At 37.0% G+C, this 19391-nt stretch overlaps 1 protein-coding gene and 1 long non-coding RNA gene across 4 annotated transcripts in view; one reads left to right on the top strand and one right to left on the bottom strand.

The window, feature by feature from the left end:
* The window catches only part of DCDC1 (doublecortin domain containing 1), a 453546-nt gene that overhangs the window by 421280 nt on the left and 12875 nt on the right, over nt 1–19391 (top strand). For 2 of the 3 annotated variants that reach the window (XR_014069367.1, XR_014069370.1), the window contains 4 exons: nt 630–809; nt 2925–3206; nt 15510–15660; nt 18261–18634. Coding sequence is in view for 1 of the 3 variants with exons in the window: in XM_081544080.1 (XP_081400206.1) it covers nt 630–809; nt 15510–15660; nt 18261–18370 (441 nt within the window). In the remaining 2 variants the exon portion in view is untranslated. Of the gene's footprint in view, nt 1–629; nt 810–2924; nt 3207–15509; nt 15661–18260; nt 18635–19391 lie in introns of those variants that run through there. The other variant, XM_081544080.1, reaches the window with a different exon arrangement.
* Nucleotides 8370–8852, bottom strand: LOC145526985 (uncharacterized). Its single transcript, XR_014069380.1, has 2 exons — nt 8662–8852; nt 8370–8426 (listed from the first exon to the last, which is right to left on the bottom strand). It is a non-coding gene; the product is annotated as an uncharacterized LOC145526985 (long non-coding RNA).

Here is a 19391-nt window from a genome sequence, read left to right as displayed (position 1 = left end):
CCAAGTCAAGGTTACTAGAAAAAAAAGAAATTGACATTGCTAGAAATATGACTTCTTGCCAAGCTAAGAAGGATAAATCACTGACCAGGGAATGAATGCAAAGCATTGAACTAGGAATGCTTGAAGTAGGATGAAAAGCTGCCTGGCAGGGATCTGGCAGAGTATAAGGGTGGCTGCTGTATTTTAAAAGACAGAGAGTAAAGATTTAAACAACAGTCATGTACATTCCCTTAAGCATTTCTTGGTTAAAGGAAATGATGTTGTGATTCTAATAAAAAACTCATTTGTTAGATACAGAGAAATCACTCAGTAGGAGAAACGCCATGCACAAATCCAAAAACACATCTCTATTCATTTCTCCAAATTATAAATGAAAGTTAAGTACTTTGCCAAAATAAGTGCCTTATTGTTATTACTCTAATGGCTATTATTGCCTATAGTGATTCATTGAAGCAAGGGGAATTACAGAAGAGTCAGTGATAGGAGAGGGTAATGTATTTCCTAAATTTTTTTCAACATAACGTACAATGATAAGATATTCCTATCTTTCATCATATCCTTCACACATACACACACACACTAAACAGACAGTTCTCTAACCATGGCACTCTCTGGACTTTTCTTAACAGGCACACCTTTCTGAAGTCCAAGAACTGCAATCCAAGAGAAATTCTCTCATTGCACCTAAATGTACAGCATTCAAGCAGAGCAACCTGTATAAACAGCCCAATGCAAAACGCGTATGGATTTACCTAAATGGAGGCAGACTTGAAGATGGCACTTATGCCTGCGGCAAAACTATTTCGGAGGTAAATTTAGTGTGAAGGAAAATGTTTCATAAGGCTAGGTTCAAATTCCAACTCTGACATTTCTAGATTGTCATATCAGGCAAATTATTTTACCTCTCTAAACCTCATTTTCTCATCTGTAAAATGGGAGAGTAATACTTTCCTCACAGGGTTGAGATGATGATTAAATGAATTTATGTGTGTGAAAATCTGGAGTACAACACTGCGTGACATAATGTGTGCAATAGAATATGACACTTGGCCGGCAGAGAACAATAACAGTTAAACCCACTGCAGTCAAAGAGTAAAATCTAAAGTTGAAAATAATTTAGAATAGTTTTCCTGTTCCATTTTAAGCCTAGTTCACAAAAGTGTGACAAAATATGTACACAAAAGTGTACATATCCACTAGATATGTACTCTGTGGGGGAAAACCACAGTATTCACTAGAGGAAACCTGTCATATTCTTGATGCCCAGAGTCTGAGAACTATGGCAGACATTCCACTTTCCAAAATTAAAAGACTGACTAAGGAAAAGATGAGTAGCAGTTCATTTATTGTTTGCAATATCAGGATACAATTCCAAAATTTGATATTTTGTCTTCATCTTTAAATAAAAACTTTAGGTACCTAGGAAATGAATTTTGGTAGAATTTCAAAAAGTCTTACTTGTTGCAGTGATATCTTATAATACATTGTAAAAATCTTCTTATTATTATTTTGTGAAATGTTTTTATAACTTTTTCTGGGACAAGAGAAGTCACATAAGGATGAGATGTTGGCGGATGGAGGAAAAGGCAAGACAGTGCAACAGATGAGCCTGGAGGAGTTCATGGAGGCTGATGGGGGCACTTAAGAGTGTCAGGGGCACAGCAGAAGAGCTGTGCCCCTCACGGTTGGTGATTTCAAAGTGTGATGGAGACCACCCTTCTTTGACAAGGACTTTGAATAAGAACTGTGAAAGCAATTGCATCTCAGAAGTTGACAACAGATTTGCTGTGCTTAAGAGAAAAATGCAGACAATACATTCAAAACTAGGAATATAAGCAAAGGAACTTCATACACATGAAGAAAAAGAAAGTGATTTTTTTTTAATGAATGAAAGCTTTTTCAGGAGAGAATATCCTAAAACAATTTCTATAAAAAAGCTGAAACATTTCTTTGAAAATCACAGTTTATTAAATTGTACCTAACCATTGCAACAAGAACTCATATATTAGTGAGGGAATATGAAATGATTAATAAATAAAGAGTAGAGCAGGGACAATAGGATTAAAGATGGACTTTAAAACTCAGGAGGGCAAAAACTTACAATAACTTTTACAAAAATTACACATACTTAGTGAAAGAATGACTTTTGGATTTATGTGACTCTCATGTAGCATATAAAAGGCACTCCATACATAGTATTCCATGATCATATAATTTTTTTATGAACTTTGTACATAAAAGGCATTGTGCTAGATGCTATAAAGTATTACTCTATGTGTGTGAAAAGAGTTTGAAAAGTTTATAGTGTAGTATAATTGACAGGTTAACCTCAATAGTAGTGGTTGCAACAGGAGACATAAAATAGCACATGATCTTTGTTCTCATTACATTCATATTTACAATTGGCAAAACATTTGAAAATACATCAAGCTTTACTTAGGTTTATAAAGAAATGGGCAGTCTCATGTTAACAGGAGTACAACTTTTTGCAGGACCGACCGTGTGGCTATACAAATCATAAGAAAATGCACTTCTATTATAGAATCTTATCCCAAGGATATTTTCATGAATTTATACAAAGGTGGTTTGATAATAATGTTTATCATAGGTTATTTATAGCATAGACAGATTAGAAATAAACACAAATAGAGAGTTGGTTAAATGAATTATAGTGTGTAGAATGGGATATTATAAATAAAATCAACTTTAGAAAGAATAATGACAGTAAAGATGTTCAAGATATACTAAATGAAAGAAGCATAATATAAAGCATATAGAGTTGAATTCTATATACATGTATGCACAAACATTAAAGAAAAAGGCTGGATGGATTTTATTTTTGGAAGTGTTTATTGGGCGGTCTTATTACTGGTGATCTAATAGAGACGGTATTTCTTTATCATGTGTTTTTCTATGTGTTCCAGATTTTGTTATGCTGAACCCAGATTGTAAGACGAATGCATTTGCTAAGGGAGCTGACACTCCTTTTAGAGAAGTGCTAACAGCATGTGATGAAGGTCAGATCAGTAGTACATGCAGGAAGTTCAATAGTGGCTCAGAAGAGGGAACACTGTGCCCACCCAAGGTGAAGGAGAAAGCTCCACAGTGGCCCTGATCAGGACCTCTGATGGAATTCGATCAGTGAGGAAGAGTCAACATTTAGGCAGAAAAAGTATTAATACGGATGAGGAGCAGCACACACAGAGGTATGGGTGTTAGATTCATAAACCAAATAAGTATTAAGAGATGGTACTTGAACTAAGAAATAGGGAGAGATACAGACAACTGGAGAGATTATTTAAAAGCATGTATGGTGGACACCATGAACTCTCTGTATAGTCTACGTGGGCTGCCACAACACAAAACCACAGACTGGGTGGCCTAGGCAACAGAAATATATTTCTCACACTTCTGGAAGCTGGAAATTCCAAGATCAAGGTGCCAGCAGGGTCGGTTTCTGATATGGACTCTTTCTGGGTGGCAGATGGCTGACTTCTCACCAGTGTGTGCTGGTACAGCCTTTCCTCTGTGCTTATGTGGAGAGAGTGAGAGTGCTCTAGTGTCTCTTAACCTATGAGTTTTGGGGAGGACACAGTTCAGTCCATTACACTACCCCAGACTAAAGCACAGTAGCCACTAGCTGTCTCTGAATAAGGTAATGGCATAGTAAAGCCAATGTCTGGAGGAGATTAACGTGGCCTCATTGTATAGAAAGATACTTAGGCAATGTCTAGAAAGCTTTCTGCATATTATTTCTTCTTTTGTTTTATTAAAACATGTTCTTTCTAATCTCTTTCCTTTCCTTTTCCATTCTGTTTTTGTTTTTAGGGGTCAGTTTGAGATTCTTCGTGATCAATTAGAAATGTGTCTTTTCAGGCTATCGGCCTGTAAAGAATACTCCAGGAGGATGGACTGTGGGTGTGAAACTACAGGAAGAGTAGGGTTCAGATTTTACTGGGTGAATCTGGCTAACAATGCCAATTCCAGAGAAGCTCAGAGTTTCAGTGGCTGGTAGTTTTATCTGAAGAATGAGGATCAGAATGCTTTTCAGAGTGCTTCCATCTACTTTCTACAATGAAACCCCCAGGTGGTGTTTGAATCCCATTAATGCAGGTTTCCCCTCAACTTCTTTCACTGCTGTGGCTATTCTGGATGATTTAACCACATTCTTCCTACCCAGTCTTTGAACGTGGCTGGAGCATCTCTCTTCTCCAGCTGATGTAGGGTCATCGGTCATCAGCGCAGCCACTCCCCCACAGGGTTAGTGGTTCTTTCTTCAGAGCCATCATATTTCTCTGATTTATGACTATCCAAGCCCCTCCTTCTATGGTCCTGTAGCATCTGTCTTCTCCCATCCCTGCAACATCTTTCCAATTCCACAGAATTTCAAAACCAATGTGCTCTCTCACAGCCAAGCATAGTTCTGAATGCATGAGTGGAAGCTAAATGAATGAGAAACAGATTTTTTTTTTTTGATTTGTACAGGGAAGTACCTCATGTCCTCAGGGAACATGAAATAGTTCTGTGGTGCCCACATGCGCCACCCTGAGAGTACCAGGTCTATGAAAACTCACAAAATAGGTGAAGAATTATGTAAATTAGAACACTGTTCTTTTATTATGAGCTTTTGTTATTGTGGAATTTAAACATGTAATTTATATTACCCACTTTAAAGGAGGAACTTGAGTAAATTTACATATATTTGAAAAGCTGAGAATTAAGAACGTCATTAAAGGTCAAAAGTTAACTGGACATTTTAGCACCTAATTGTACTGAAATGTCTTTTTTCCTCCCAAATTTATTTTTTTTTTAAAGATTTCTGTAAACTCATTAACTGAGTCTGGTGTAAAATAGATCTTCGTGAAAACCAAGTGAAACAGCTATAGATTTAACTCCTATTTGTATTTAGTATACGTTTCTATTAAATAACATTCATTCACTTGATTATAATGGGCTTCCTATTTGGCGCTAGTGGTAAAGAACCTGCCTGCCAGTGCAGGAGACATGAGATGCAGGTTCGATCCCTGGGTCAGGAAGATCCTCTGTAGGAGGGCGTGGCAACCCACTCCAGTATTCTTGCCTGGAGAATCCCATGAACAGAGGAGCCTGATGGGCTACAGTCCATAGGGTTGCAAACAGTAGGACATGACAAGCAATTTAGCATGAAGTTAGCAATTTAGCGTGAAGGCACGCACCTAATTATAAACAGGAAACACAATTTCTATAGACTAGTGACATTTTAGTGGTAAAGTAGGGGAAAATATAAGAGTTATCCTTATGTAGGATTTTTTCCCAGGGCCTTCCGGAGGGGCACAGGCAGTAAAAAATCTTCCTGCAATACAGGAGACCCGGGTTTGATCCCTGGGTTGGGAAAACCCCCTGGAAAAGGAAATGGCAGCCCACTCCAGTATACTTGCCTGGAGAATTCCATTGGCAGAGGAGCCTCGTGGGCTACAATCTGTTGCAAGGAGTTGGACACGAGTGAAGCTACTTAGCAGCAGCATCAGGGTTTTTTCAAGCTGCAGGAATTTCTTCCAGAGACCTATCTACATATTTCTAGGACAGCTCCCCTCTTCTCCCAGTCAAGGTAGAAACTCAGTTATCATACTCTTTGGTTGCCTTGGAGAGGGGAAAATACATAATAATAGCTGCTAAGACTGAATTGTGGTCCCCCTTCCCCCCACTTCCAATTCTTATGCTAAAATCCTAACCTCCAATGTGATTGTATTTGGAGACAGGGCTTTGAAGAGGTAATTAATGTTAAGTGACCTTAAGGGTGGAGCCCTAACCTGAAATAATGTGTAGGTTTATAAGAAGAGAAAAAGAGATTTCTCTCTCTTCTCCCATCATATGAGAACACTACAAGAAGGCAGCTGTCTATAAGCCAGGAGGAGCTCTCACCAGAAACCATATCAAACCACAGCTTAGTCTTGACTTAGCAGCCTCCAGAACTGGTGGTATTCATTTTGGCAGCCTAAGCAGAAGGTAGCGACTATTACTATGGAAAATTTAGAAAAACTGCAAAACTGTATGAAACCATATGAATCTGTTGTAATTACTATGAAATTTTGGATTATTTGAATAATAGATTATTGTTCTATTTTCTAATTGTAGAACAGCATACAGTCATTTTTGCATTAAAATTAGAAAAAGAAAAAGCACCAAGAAGGAAATGAAAATTCTGACTCCCACAAATAACCAGTTATTATAATTTTAGTAGATCTATTCACATGGTTTCTATATATTTATACATTTGTTTGCCATTGTCATCATGTTAGATTGCATTGATATATGTAATTATTCACCAAACAAGCTCTTGTGACTTTTTGCCTGCATAATTTAATATTCTTTAACAAAAGATTTTCAATGGCATCATCATGTTCTATCAAATGGTTGGATTATTACTTACTCATCCAGTTTTTTATTGTTTGCCATTTAGATTGCTTCTAATTTTGCTATCATAAAACATAATCCAAATAACATATCTACACATAAATCCTTTTAAAATTTCTGATTGTCTCTGCCAAATAAATTCTTAGAAGAATTTCTAGGTCAAATTATGTAGATGTGTTAGAAAATTTTGACAGCTATCACCAGATTGTTTTCTAGGAATATTTCAGCAACTGATGCTCCCACAAGTTTGAATGAGAGTTCCTACTAACATGCTGTTTACATGAGTAATCAACAATGCTAATTGCAGTCACTTTGAAGTATGTATTTGCAAGTTGACAAGAGAGAATGTTATATCCATGTTTCAATTTATATGTCTTTAATTACTTGTAGCAGTGATTTTTATTTGTTTTGCTTTGTTTTTACCATTTATTAGTAGTCTGTGAATATTTTCCACACTAATATAAATTTTCTTTTTCTATGGCAATAAGCCTACTATGCATAACTTTGTCAGATTTATTATGACAAATTTCCAATTTGCCATGGTGTCTGAGAGATTTTTTAATGTGCAGAAATTAATGTATTTTTTAAGTTCTTAGTTTTTCAAGTTCCAATAGTATTTTACTACCTTTATATCGTATAAGGCTTTCCTGGTGGCTCAGATAGTAAAGAATCTCCTGTAATGTAGGAGACCTGGGTTTGACCCCCGGGTCATGAAAATTCCCTGTAGAAGGGAATGGTTACTCACTCTAGTATCTTGCCTGGAGAATTCCATGGATAGAGGAGCATGTTAGGCTACAGTTCATGGTGTTGCAAAGAGTCGGACGCAACTGAGCGACTTCCACTGTTTCATGTCAAATAAAGATTCATCTGATTTTTTCTTAAGATTTTTATAATTGTCTCTTTTCCTCTTACTTTTTAAACTGTGTACAACTTTTTCCTGGTGTAAAATTTGAGTGAAGCTATTTTCTCTGCTTTATTTTGGGCTTAAAATTACTATCTCAGCCCTACTTATCGAATAATCATTTTTGTTCTTCCCACTCAGTTGGAATACAAACTTTATAGTTATATACACTGAATTCTTATTAGCGTCTTCTTTTAAGCTATCTGGTACTTTAAGAATTATTATAGCTTTAATATATTTTAATATCTGATAGGAGTTTCCTATTGTTGTACTTTTCAGTTTTTACTCAATTATCTTTGCCTGTCGATATTTTTTAAAAATTTCATTTATTTATTCATTTGTTTTGGCTGCACTGGGTCTTTGGCTATTGCTGCCCAGGCTTTTCTCTGGTTGTGGCAAGCAGGGGCTACTCTCTAGTTAAGGTGCGTGACCTTCTCACCGAGGTGGCTTTTGGTGCAGAGCACGGGCTCTAGTGCATGTGGGCTTCAGTAGTTTCAGCCTGCGGGCTGTCGTTACAGTTTCCTGGACTCTAGAGTACAGGCTCAATACACAGGTTTAGTTGCTCCATATAATGTGGAACCTTCCCAGACTAGGGATCGAACCCGTTTCTCCTGCATTGGTAGGCAGATTCTTTACCACTGAGCCACCAGGGAGGCCCTGTTGATTTTTAAAGTTGAATTTTGGAATTGCATTTTAGCACCCTAAAATCATCCTACAGAAGTTTTGACTATAGCTGTGTTAGGCTATTAATTACTTTCATAAAAATCAACATCTTTTAGAATATTCAATCTTCCCAGCCAGATTGAATCTGTGACATTGTTTTATATACATATAAATATTTTTTGTCCTTCAATAAAATTTTAAAATTTTTAAAAGGACCTAACATTTTAAATTAATTGTCACTCTGAGTTGCTTTGATGTTGGAATGAACTTCCATTGTATTTCTTTTTTTTTTTTTTCAGGTTTTGAAACTTTTTATTTGCATATTAAAAAAATTGTGCATTCCAATAATTAAAATCATTTAAACAACAACAACAAAAAATGGCACTCTGATTAAACTGCATTTTACAGCCCACAGAACACCTTGGACCAGCTTTTTACTCTAGATTTCACTGTCGTCCCACCCAGCTTCCTCCTTCACCAACTTGCAAGTTCTTTTCTTTTCCTGCCAGCCACACAGGCAGATGGGAGAGGCAGGCGCGGCCTCGGCCTACGTTGTCAGTAGTTCTCCATTCTTTGATGTGAAAAGGGGTAGCACAGTCATTTAAACTCAATCCAACCTCTTTGCATCTTACAAAGTTAAACAGCTAAAAGAAGTAAAATAAGAAGGCAATGCTTGTGGAATGTACAGTGCATACTGGCGGCACAGGCTTCATTACGACTCGCCTGCTTGCTTCTCTTGTTCAATCGTTTCTTTCGAAGGCAGTGGATTTTTCTCTTGCGTTTCCGTTTTCTTCAATTTCGACTTATCGAACTTCTCAGTCTCAGCCATATCGGGTTTGTCAAACATGGTTGCAGAGGGCACGGAGCGAGCTGCGAGCGAGTGAAGTCTGGTCTGCGCAGTGGCTGCTGCCAAGTGCCCACTGTATTTCTTAAATACATACCTTTGGTGAATGGCAACAAAAAACAATCGATGCTTTATAATTAAATTTTGTGCTTGACAACTTTATTAAGCATTTTTTTGTTAATTTCTCATCCATTTACATAAATTTTCTAAGAATGATATCATATTAAGTTCATATGGGGATGATTTTACCTACTCTTTCAGAAGAACTATTTCTTTTATTTTGATTTGTTTTATTGTATTGATTAATTAAAAGATGCTTGCTCCTTGGAAGAAAAGCTATGACAAACCTTGACAGTGTATTTAAAAAGCAGAGACATTATTTTGCTAACAAAGGTCAGTAGAGTCAAAGCTATGGTTTTTCCAGTAGTCACGTATGGACGTAAGAGTTGGACCATAAAGGAGGCTGAGTCCCGAAGAATTACTGCTTTAGTAATTCTGGTGCTGGTGAAGACTACGAAGAGTTCCTGATCCTGGGAAAGATTGAGGGCAGAAGGAGGAGCAGGTGACAGAGGATGAGGTGGTTGGATGGCATCATTGACTCAATGGACATGAGTTTGGGAGATAATGAAGGACAGGGAAGATGGTATGCTGCAGTCTAAGTAGTCGCAAAGAGTTTGGCATGACTGAATGACTGAAAAACAACAAAAATAATAGTAAAATTAAATATCCTTCAGTTCAGTTCAGTTCGTTCACTCAGTCATGTCCGACTCTTTGCGGCCCCATGGACTGCAGCACGCCAGGCTTCCCTGTTCATCACCAACTCCCAGAGTTTACTCAAACTTATGTCCATCAAGCCAGTGATGCCATGAAACCATCTAATCCTCTGTCATCCCCTTCTTCTCCTGCCTTCAATCTTTCCCAGAATCAGGGTCTTTTCCAATGAGTCAGTTCTTTGCATCAGATGGCCAAAGTATTGGAGTTTCAGCTTCAGCATCAGTCCTTCCAGTGAACATTCAGGACTGATTTCCTTTAGGATGGACTGGTTGGATCTCCTTGCAGTCCAAGGGACTCTCAAGAGGCTTCTCCAACACCACAGTTCAAAAGCATCAATTCTTCAGTGCTCAGCTTTCTTTATAGTACAACTCTCACATCTAACCATGACTACTGGAAAAACCATAGCTTTGACTAGATGGAACCTTTGTTGATAAAGTAATGTCTCTGCTTTTTGATGTGCTGTCTAGGTTGGTCGTAACTTTCCTTCCAAGGAGCAAGTGTCTTTTCATTTCATGGCTGCAGTCACCATCTGCAGTGATTCTGGAATCCAGGAAAATAAAGTCTCTCACTCTTTCCGTTATTTCCCTATCTATTTGCCATGAAGTGATGGGACCAGATGCCATGATCTTAGTTTTCTGAATGTTGAGCTTTAAGCCAACATTTTCACTCTCCTCTTTCACTTTCATCAAAAGGCTCTTTAGTTCTTCTTTGCTTTCTGCCATAAGGGTGGTGTCATCTGCATATCTAAGATTATTGATATTTCTCCCAACAATCTTGATTCCAGATTGTGCTTCATCCAGCCCAGCATTTCTCATGATGTACTCTGCATATAAGTTAAATAAGCAGGGTGACAATATACAGACTTGACATACTCCTTTTCCTATTTGGAACCAGTCTGTTGTTCCACGTCCAGTTCTAAGTGTTGCTTCTTGATTTTTGCATACAGATTTCTCAGGAGGCAGGTCAGAAGGTCTGGTATCCCCATCTCTTGAAGAATTTTCCATGGTGTGTTGTGATCTACACAGTCAAAGGCTTTGGCATAGTCAATAAAGCAGAAGTAGATGTTTTTCTGGAACTCTCTTGCTTTTTCAATGATCCATTGGATGTTGGCAATTTGATCTCTGATTCCTCTGCTTTTTCTAAATCCAGCTTGAACATCTAGAATTTCATGGTTCATGTACTGTTGAAGCCTGGCTTAGAGAATTTTGAGCATTACTTTGCTAGTGTGTGAGATGAGTGCAATTGTGTGGTAGTTTGAACATTCTTTGGCATTGCCTTTCTTTGGTATTGGAATGAAAACTGATCTTTTTCAGTCCTGTGGTCACTGCTGAGTTTTCCAAATTTACTGGCATATTGAGTGCAGCACTTTCACAGCATCATCTTTTAGGGTTGAAATAGCTCAACTGGAATTCCATCACCCCCACTAGCTTTTTTCATAGTGATGCTTCCTAAGGCCCACTTGATTTCATATTCCAGGATGTCTGGCTCTAGGTGAGTGATCACACCCTCGTGATTATCTGGGTCTTGAAGATCTTTTTTGTATAGTTCTTCTATGTGTATTCTTGCCACCTCTTCTTAATATCTTCTGCTTCTGATAGGTCCATACCATTTCTGTCCTTTATTGTGCCCATCTTTGCATGAAATGTTCCCTTGGTATCTCTGAGTTTCTTGAAGAGATCTCTAGTCTTTCCCATTCTATTGTCTTCCTCTATTTCTTTGCACTGATCACTGAGGAAGACTTTCTTATCTCGCCTTGCTATTCTTTGGAACTTTGCATTCAAATGTGTGTATCTTTCCTTTTCTCCTTTGCCTTTAACTTCTCTTCTTTTCTCAACTATTTGTAAGGCCTCCTCAGACAACCATTTTGCCTTTTTGTATTTCTTTTTCTTGGGGATGGTCTTGAACACTGCCTCTTGTACAATGTCATAAACCTCTGTCCATGGTTCTTCAAGGCACTCTGTCTATCAGATCTAATCCCTTGAATCTATTTGTCACTTCCACTGTATAATCATAAGTGATTTGATTTAGGTCATACCCGAATGGTCTAGTGGTTTTCCCTACTTTCTTCAATTGAAGTCTGAATTTGGCAATAAGGAGTTCATGATCTGAGCCACAACACAGTCAGCTCCCAGTCTTGTTTTTGCTGACTACATAGAGCTTCTGCATCTTTGGCTGCAAAGAATATAATCAGCCGATTTTTGTATTGACCATCTGGTGATGTCCATGTGTAGAGACTTCTCTTGTGTTGTTGGAAGAGGGTGTTTGCTATGACCAGTGCATTCTCTTGGCAAAACTCTGTTAGCCTCTGCCCTGCTTCATTTTATACTCCAAGGCCAAATTTGTCTGTTACTCCGTGTATCTCTTGACTTCCTACTTTTGCATTCCAGTCCCCTAAAATGAAAAGGACATCTTTTTTGAGTGTTAATTCTAGAAGATCTTAAATATTCTTAACAATGGAAAAAAGAAGAAACAGGATCTTTTTCCTCCATAAATAGCTAGAAAGTTGGAATGCTCTTTGTTTTTTTTTTTCCTTTCCCATGTCCCTTTTTAGTGATGTTTTTACATTTTTACTTTCCCTATGAAGACTTATTTTAAAATTTTAAATTGATTTATTTTCTAACCATTTTTTATAACAGTTGTATCATGTTCTAGTGATCTTATTGCTTAATACTGGTCACTTTATACTATGACTTTTTCCATGGTGAAGGAATTTCATTCATTTTTTAATAATCTGAAATGTATCTGACTGATATGTTTTCTGAGTTTTTCTACACATAAGAATATCTTTTGTTTCCTGTAACCAAAGTAATAATTTAGTTGGAAACTGAATTCTCACACTGAAACCTTTTCCCCTAAAAGGTTCATAGATTCTCCTCCATTTTCTTTAGTAGTCATTGTTGCAGAAAACAGGTCTAAACATAACTGAATTTTCCCCCTTGTCTGAAATTAATACTTTTAACCCAGTTAAAGTTAAATGTTAGTCATTTTTTCATTAACTTTGCCTTATCTTGGGTTAACCTATTTGATATGAAGACGTGTTCGAAAGAGGATTTTCTTCTCTCTCTCTTGTTTTTTCATAATTCCTTAAGTTTAATATATTGTGAATTCTTCTCCACTAATACCTATATTGTATAGGTTTAATATCTGATGTCCTGATGTGACAAATGTTTAACTTTTCTCTCATAAATCTTGTCTTATTCTTCCTCTATATCCTAGGAGATTTTCTCAACTTAGTCCTCTCCAATACAATTTGATTTTCTACAATGTTCAGTCTGCTTTTTTCTGCCTTTGAGACAGAGTTTAATTCTACTACTGAATCTTTCATTTCATTGCCTCTCATTCAGCTCTCTATTCATATCAATTTAAAACTCTGTTTCTTCTCTTACCAGCTGTGTGACCTTGGCTATGATATTTAGCCTCTCTGTTCTCCATTTTTCTCACCAAGAAAAAGAGGATAATAATTATTCCCACAGAATAAAATTAGATTATCCTTAGAAACTTTTAGATAAGTTTCTAGCCCATAGAAATGTGACAGTAAATTTAAACTGCTATTATTATTATGATCATCACCATCACCATCGTTATCTCTGCCTATATCTCAGCAATGCTCCTTTCCTTTAAGCTGTTGTCATCTTACTTCTCTGTGTGTGTGTGTGTCTGTGGAAGTCATATTTTATTAAAATTTGGGGGAGCACAATACAGATACTCTAAAATGTATTTGTGCTCTAAATCTTTTTTAAAAACCTCTTCACCTTGTGTACAGATACTGTTTATGTTGTAGAATATTTTCACAATCCTCTATTGCTGAGATTCATTTTTCTATTTATATCTCCTTGTACAAAGAGAGCTCTCTTGACAGGAGACATTAGTTCTCTTTTGTTCCCCTAAATTTTGACTTGGGAGCTATAGGATCGTCCTGTAGATCCTGAATCAAATTGCTGCTGACTGGCTATTAGTCAGCAAGGGGTGTAGGACCACATTTAGGTCTGTTCTCCCACTGCTCCTACCTGACTACCCCCTCTACAGATGGGAATGTGTTCTGGGATAATTTCTGTTACTGCTCAATTCAGTGCATCCATCCCTTGCTCAAAATACTGGGTGAAAAATTCAGTCTCTGAATTGTATTATCTCATCCCTCTCTTGTCTTCCTTCATATTTCTGAACCATTTTCCAGATGCAAGATGCCATAAGTTGCCCAGTTCTACAACTCAATTGCTGTGAGTTGTAGCCCCTAATTTGATATATAAAAAGAAGTATTAGGTGACTGGGGCTCATGCGAACCTGGCTCTTTCATTTTGGGAGAGCTGCTGTCCGGCCTGGAAGATAGGTAAAAGTCATACAGGCAGGTGTGTAGAAATGTCTTACTTTTCTCCTGTTTGCTTATATGTTCTGTCTCAAAGTCTTATTCACACTAATGGAACTACCCTTAGGGGTCCAGCAACAGGTCGAGTGATGTTTTTAAAACTGTTGACACTTTGCATTTGTACATGTGTTTTTTTACTGTTTCAAGGAAAATTGAAAGAAATTGAATTAGGCTCTAACAGATAGCTTTTTAATTTACCAATTAAAAAAAAAAAAAACAACCTTTGGTGATAACAGAATCATAGAATCCAAGAGGTATTAGACCAAAACTTTGATTTTACAGTTGAAGAGACTCTTTTGTAGGCACATTGCCTGACTTGTCTGAGGTCAGACAGAGGCCAGAACCAGGTCAGTGCTTTTGTCCTTCTAGCGCCTTGCTCATTGGAAAAATAATTGAGCTATTCTGACAAATCTAGATTCTTCAAGTTAAGGTCTTTCTTTCACACTGAGCCATTTCTTAAACAGCAAGGAGTCTCTTTATATGGAAAAATAGAGAACAACGTAACTTATATGCAGAGTACATCATGAGAAACGCTGGGCTGGATGAAGCACAAGCTGGAATCAAGATTGCTGGGAGAAATATCAATAACCTCAGATATGCAGATGACACCACCCTTATGGCAGAAAGTGAAGAAGAACTAAAGAACCTCTTGATGAAAGTAAAAGAGTGAAAAAGTTGGCTTAAAGCTCAACATTCAGAAAACTAAGATCATGGCATCCAGTCCCATCACTTCATGGCAATTAGATGGGGAAACAATGGAAACAGTGGCACACTTTATTTTGGGGGGCTCCAAAATCACTGCAGATGGAGACTGCAGCCATGAAATTAAAAGATGCTTACTCCTTGGAAGGAAAGTTATGACCAACCTAGACAGCATATTAAAAAGCAGAGACATTACTTTGCCACCAAAGGTGGCTATGGTTTTTCCTGATGCAAAGAACTGACTCATTTGAAAAGACTCTGATGCTAGGAAAGATTGAAGGTGGGAGGAGAAAGGGACAACAGAGGATAAGATGGTTGGATGGCATCACCGACTCAGTAGACATGAGTTTGGGTAAATTCCGGGAGTTGGTGATGGACAGGGAGGCCTAGTGTGCTGCATTCCATGAGGTTGCTAAGAGTCAGACAGGACTGAGCGACTAAACTGAACTGAAGAGAAAAACGAGGATGAATCCACTGACAAGCACTGAAGTTCCTCACTGTCTAACCACATCAGGGACCATTTGTAAACCCTTCTCATCTCCTTCTATACCTCTTTCTTTTCTTTTTAAATTTTTATCAGAGTATAGTTGATTTGCAATGTGGTATTAGTTTCAGGTATACAGCAAAGTGAATCAGGACATATATATATATCTACTCTTTCTTTTTTTAAGATTCTTTTCCCATATAGGTCATTATAGAGTATTGAGTATCGAGTTCCCTTTGCCACACAGTATACCTCTTTCTAGCAATTATAAATAAAATGAATGCTTATATCATGATAATAGTTCTCTTCAAGGAGTTGATTCTTTAATACTTAAACATGTTGTGACATCCCACACCCAGCCAGCACGTATTTCTTTGTGTTTCAGCTGCTCAATGACTGCTCCTCTCGTCTCAAGCTGGCCCACCCGGCCAGAGCACTGTACACCCCCGACGGACAGCCAATTCACTCGTGGGATGACATAGAGCGAGACATGGTCATTTGTGTGTCTACAGGGCGTGGCTTTAGAACTCAGCAAGGTATGAGTGATGATTTCTTTTCCATCATATTTTTAAAGAATTAAAGCATTCACTTGTTTCTTCAAAGAGCTTTTTTTTTACTGAATTTTATATCCCATCATGATGATTTTTAACGACTATCCTACTCCACACTTTTGTACGCCATGTTACTAAAAGTTAAATTCCATGTATTTATTTGCTGGAAGCTCACTGTTGACACTGTTTGATCTAAAGCATTCAACGAAAGTTCTATTAGTCTTGAGTTTTATCCAAGGGGCTTTAGTTGTAGAAATTCTAAAAGACCTCCTTTGAAGGTATTCATTTTTTAGCATGAACCCTGAGGAAAGTTAGGCATCCTTGATTTCCTACTTTGCAAGTTATTGAAAACTTAATGTTTCTTTAAAAAACAAATATATACTTTACAGATTTATTTTGTTTACTAATAAGTGAATATATGCTTGTTTATTATCTTGTCTGTCTTTCAATAATTTTTTTGATAAATGTTAGAGATGGAAGAGAACATAACATTTGGTATTAAACCAATTCTTGTCTTTCATCCTGAGGAAATTAAAACCTCTTTCTGGGGTAGGTCTACATTAACAAAGACAGAATTTTCAGGATATCCTGAAAAACATTGATAACATTTTTAAAGAAATCAGAAGATTCAGGGGACATCCATAGAAGTCCAATGGTTAAGACTCTGTGCTTCCACTGCAGGGAGCATAGGTTCAATTCTTGGTCCAGGGAACTAGGATCTCACATGACACGTGATGTGGGAAAAAAAATCAGGAATGAATTTCCTGGGATTTTAAAAATAACTAATGTTAGGTTATCTCTTTTAAAAGTCACCATAAAATTATTATTACCATGTCATATATAAGGTATATAAACCAAAAATTTTAAAACAGTTGCAATCCTATCTTCACACTTGGCCTAGAAGGGGCAAAAGTATGGGAATGAAAACTAAAATGCAGGAAGACAAGGATTTATTGAAATGCCTAACATTATTCTGAGGATACCACACAGATTCTCCCAGCACCATCCTACATCAAAGAAGAGGCACTGATCTTTATATTCTTTGTATTTGTCCCCATCATTCACCATTACCCCTCACCCCAGTTCTTGGCGACCCTCACTATGTAATTATTTAGAAGAATTAATTATAATGAACCAGTGATGTGGTTCTTACCTGGAAGTACTAATTGACAGCTTTCTGTATCCCATAGCCAATAAAAGAAGTAAGCCAAGGTTCCTTCCCTGAAAGAGTTTTGGATCTAGTTAAGTATATGAACACACTTGAAGTAATTGAATAGTAAGGAAACAAGTGGTGTGGTAGAAGGTACCTTCCCAGTCCTTTTGTTATTTATGCTTAATCTTTTGTACTCTTGGGATGGCCTTCTGCTGCCTGGACCTCACCCTCCTGGCCCCACTGTATTCACTGGACCTTTCAGATAAATAACAGGCAACCTAGCCAGAAAGGTATCCAAAACACAAAGAGAAATGTAGGCTACCTTCCCAGAAGCAAGCTTGTTGCCCATAAAAACTGCAAAAAGAATAAAGAAAACTGAAAATGCAAACATTACTCTTCCTACCATTTCTGTAGACCTTTGACAAGGCTATATAGACATTCATTTTTGCATCTTCAATTCTTTAACCACATCGATTACTATGATGTGAAAGAGCTGTTTCTTCTCCCCTTAAAATGGGTCCTCATGTTCCTCTAATGGTGAAACTGGTTTCCCCCAATTGTCTAAGATCTTTTCAGTGGGCGATATATGTTCTAGAAAATCTAATTGATAGCAGAGAGTCTAACTTAGTTGCTATTAGAAAGTTATTTTATTATATGAACTGCCATTTTATTGTTTTTCCTGAAATAATTAAATGAGAAATAATCATTTGGTAGAAATCTAAACACTCAGAATGCTTTAAAAAAGAGGGAGAAATACTACTAGCATATATATATATATATATATATATATATATATATATATGTATATATGTATTCTTGTGAAGGGACATTTAATGAATCATTCTGTTCATAATTTTCCTGTGACCTACTGACTCAAGTATGTAGTAGAAAATAAGGCAGCTTGGGACTTTCAAAACTAAACACCTAATAAGAACTTATTTTATGTACTATAATGTAAAAACATTCAGCATGTGAAAGTCACCAAAGAATCACATTTGGTCTTTGAAAAAATGGATTTGTTTTGGCAAAACAAATCAGACACTGTTAGAATGGTGTCTTTCACACAAACCCCCAACAAAATTAAAAGAGTGCTTTTTGCCATTTGTCATCAATTCTGAACACGGTTCTCAATGCTGTGTTTACCATCTTTTCAGTGGGTTCAATTTTTAGACCACTTCTAGGTTAGCTTCCAATTCAGGCTTTATAAAAAGCCTGGAAGGTAGCCCTCTCTAGCAACTGCCATTCTGTAGAAATCCAAAGAATGTTAACACATATCTGATGTGATAAGCAAGTCAAGTGTGTAATGAGAGAGCCCGGCATGGGAGTCGAGGGTTTCTGAAGGATCTTCGAGTTTTTCATCATCCTGAACTTCTAATTATTTGCTATAAGTACATTGACTTGTCTCTCAAAATAATTTTTTTTTTTTTAACAGAGTTAAAGCAACTGGTGGAGGTCAGAGCAAATTATGCCCGAATCTGCAGGCAGCAGGGCCCTCAAGCCACAGACATGGTGCTGTTGCCATCCACAAAGCTGAGTTCCCTGGTACCTTCACACTCTGAATGCCTAGCCAAGCCATCCTAGTTTGTGCTGTTTCCCTGGGGTAGCCTGTGTGGACATACTTATGTGTTTGCTAGGATGTGATATGACGATTAGTCATCGTTCTTAATTTTATACCATCTCCTTTAAACATTATACCCTCTCCATTTTACACAGATGCCTCAAATCTGTTCTTAGAAAGACAGCAAAACTCGACAAAGCAATGACAGTAAACTACCTTAGGAGTATTTTCTCCCAGGAAAAGAAAAAGGAAAATATCAGTTATTATTGAAAAATAATTTTGTGGGATCAAATAGCATATATTATCTATATACTTTTTTATTCTTATATATAATTTGATAATAAAATAGACTGACAATTGTAGTATGTGTATATATAATTACATATGTTAATACAAATGTTTACATATGTTACATACAAATTTAGTAGGATCAAGAGTAGTGTATGTACTATATATATATAAATAATTTTATATTATTCATTTTACATTGGGCTTCCCTGGTGGCTCAGGGGTAGAGGAACTGCCTCTCAGTGCAGGAGACGTGGGTTCGATTCCTGGGCCTGAAAGATTCCCTGGAGAAGGAAATGGCAACCCATTCTAATATTCCTCCCTAAGAAATCCCATGGACAGAGGAGCCTGGCGGGCTACAGTCCATGGGGTCATGAAGAATCAGACATGACGTAGTGACTAAACAACAACAACGGAATATTTTTTTATTCTTGTATGTAATTTGATAATAGAATAGACTGATAATTGTAGTGTGTATATATATATAGTTATATTTAGTAGGGTCAAGTAGTATATGTATAAAAATAATTTCATATTATTCATCTTATGTATATAAATTATATATATATATACCTATAATTTGATAATAACAAAGACTCTTTAACTACCTAATGCTAAATTTGAGTCAAACCAACATTTTTCTGGTTCAGCCACTTTATTTTTCAAGGTTCCATGTTAAAATCCTACATTTACTAAATGAAAATGAAATGGCTGGTG

This window comes from Giraffa tippelskirchi, chromosome 11 (genome assembly GCF_054371585.1).
Source record: "Giraffa tippelskirchi isolate mGirTip1 chromosome 11, T2T-mGirTip1v1.2.pri, whole genome shotgun sequence".
NCBI lineage: Eukaryota > Metazoa > Chordata > Mammalia > Artiodactyla > Giraffidae > Giraffa > Giraffa tippelskirchi.
This window is presented reverse-complemented; position numbering and strand designations above follow the sequence as displayed.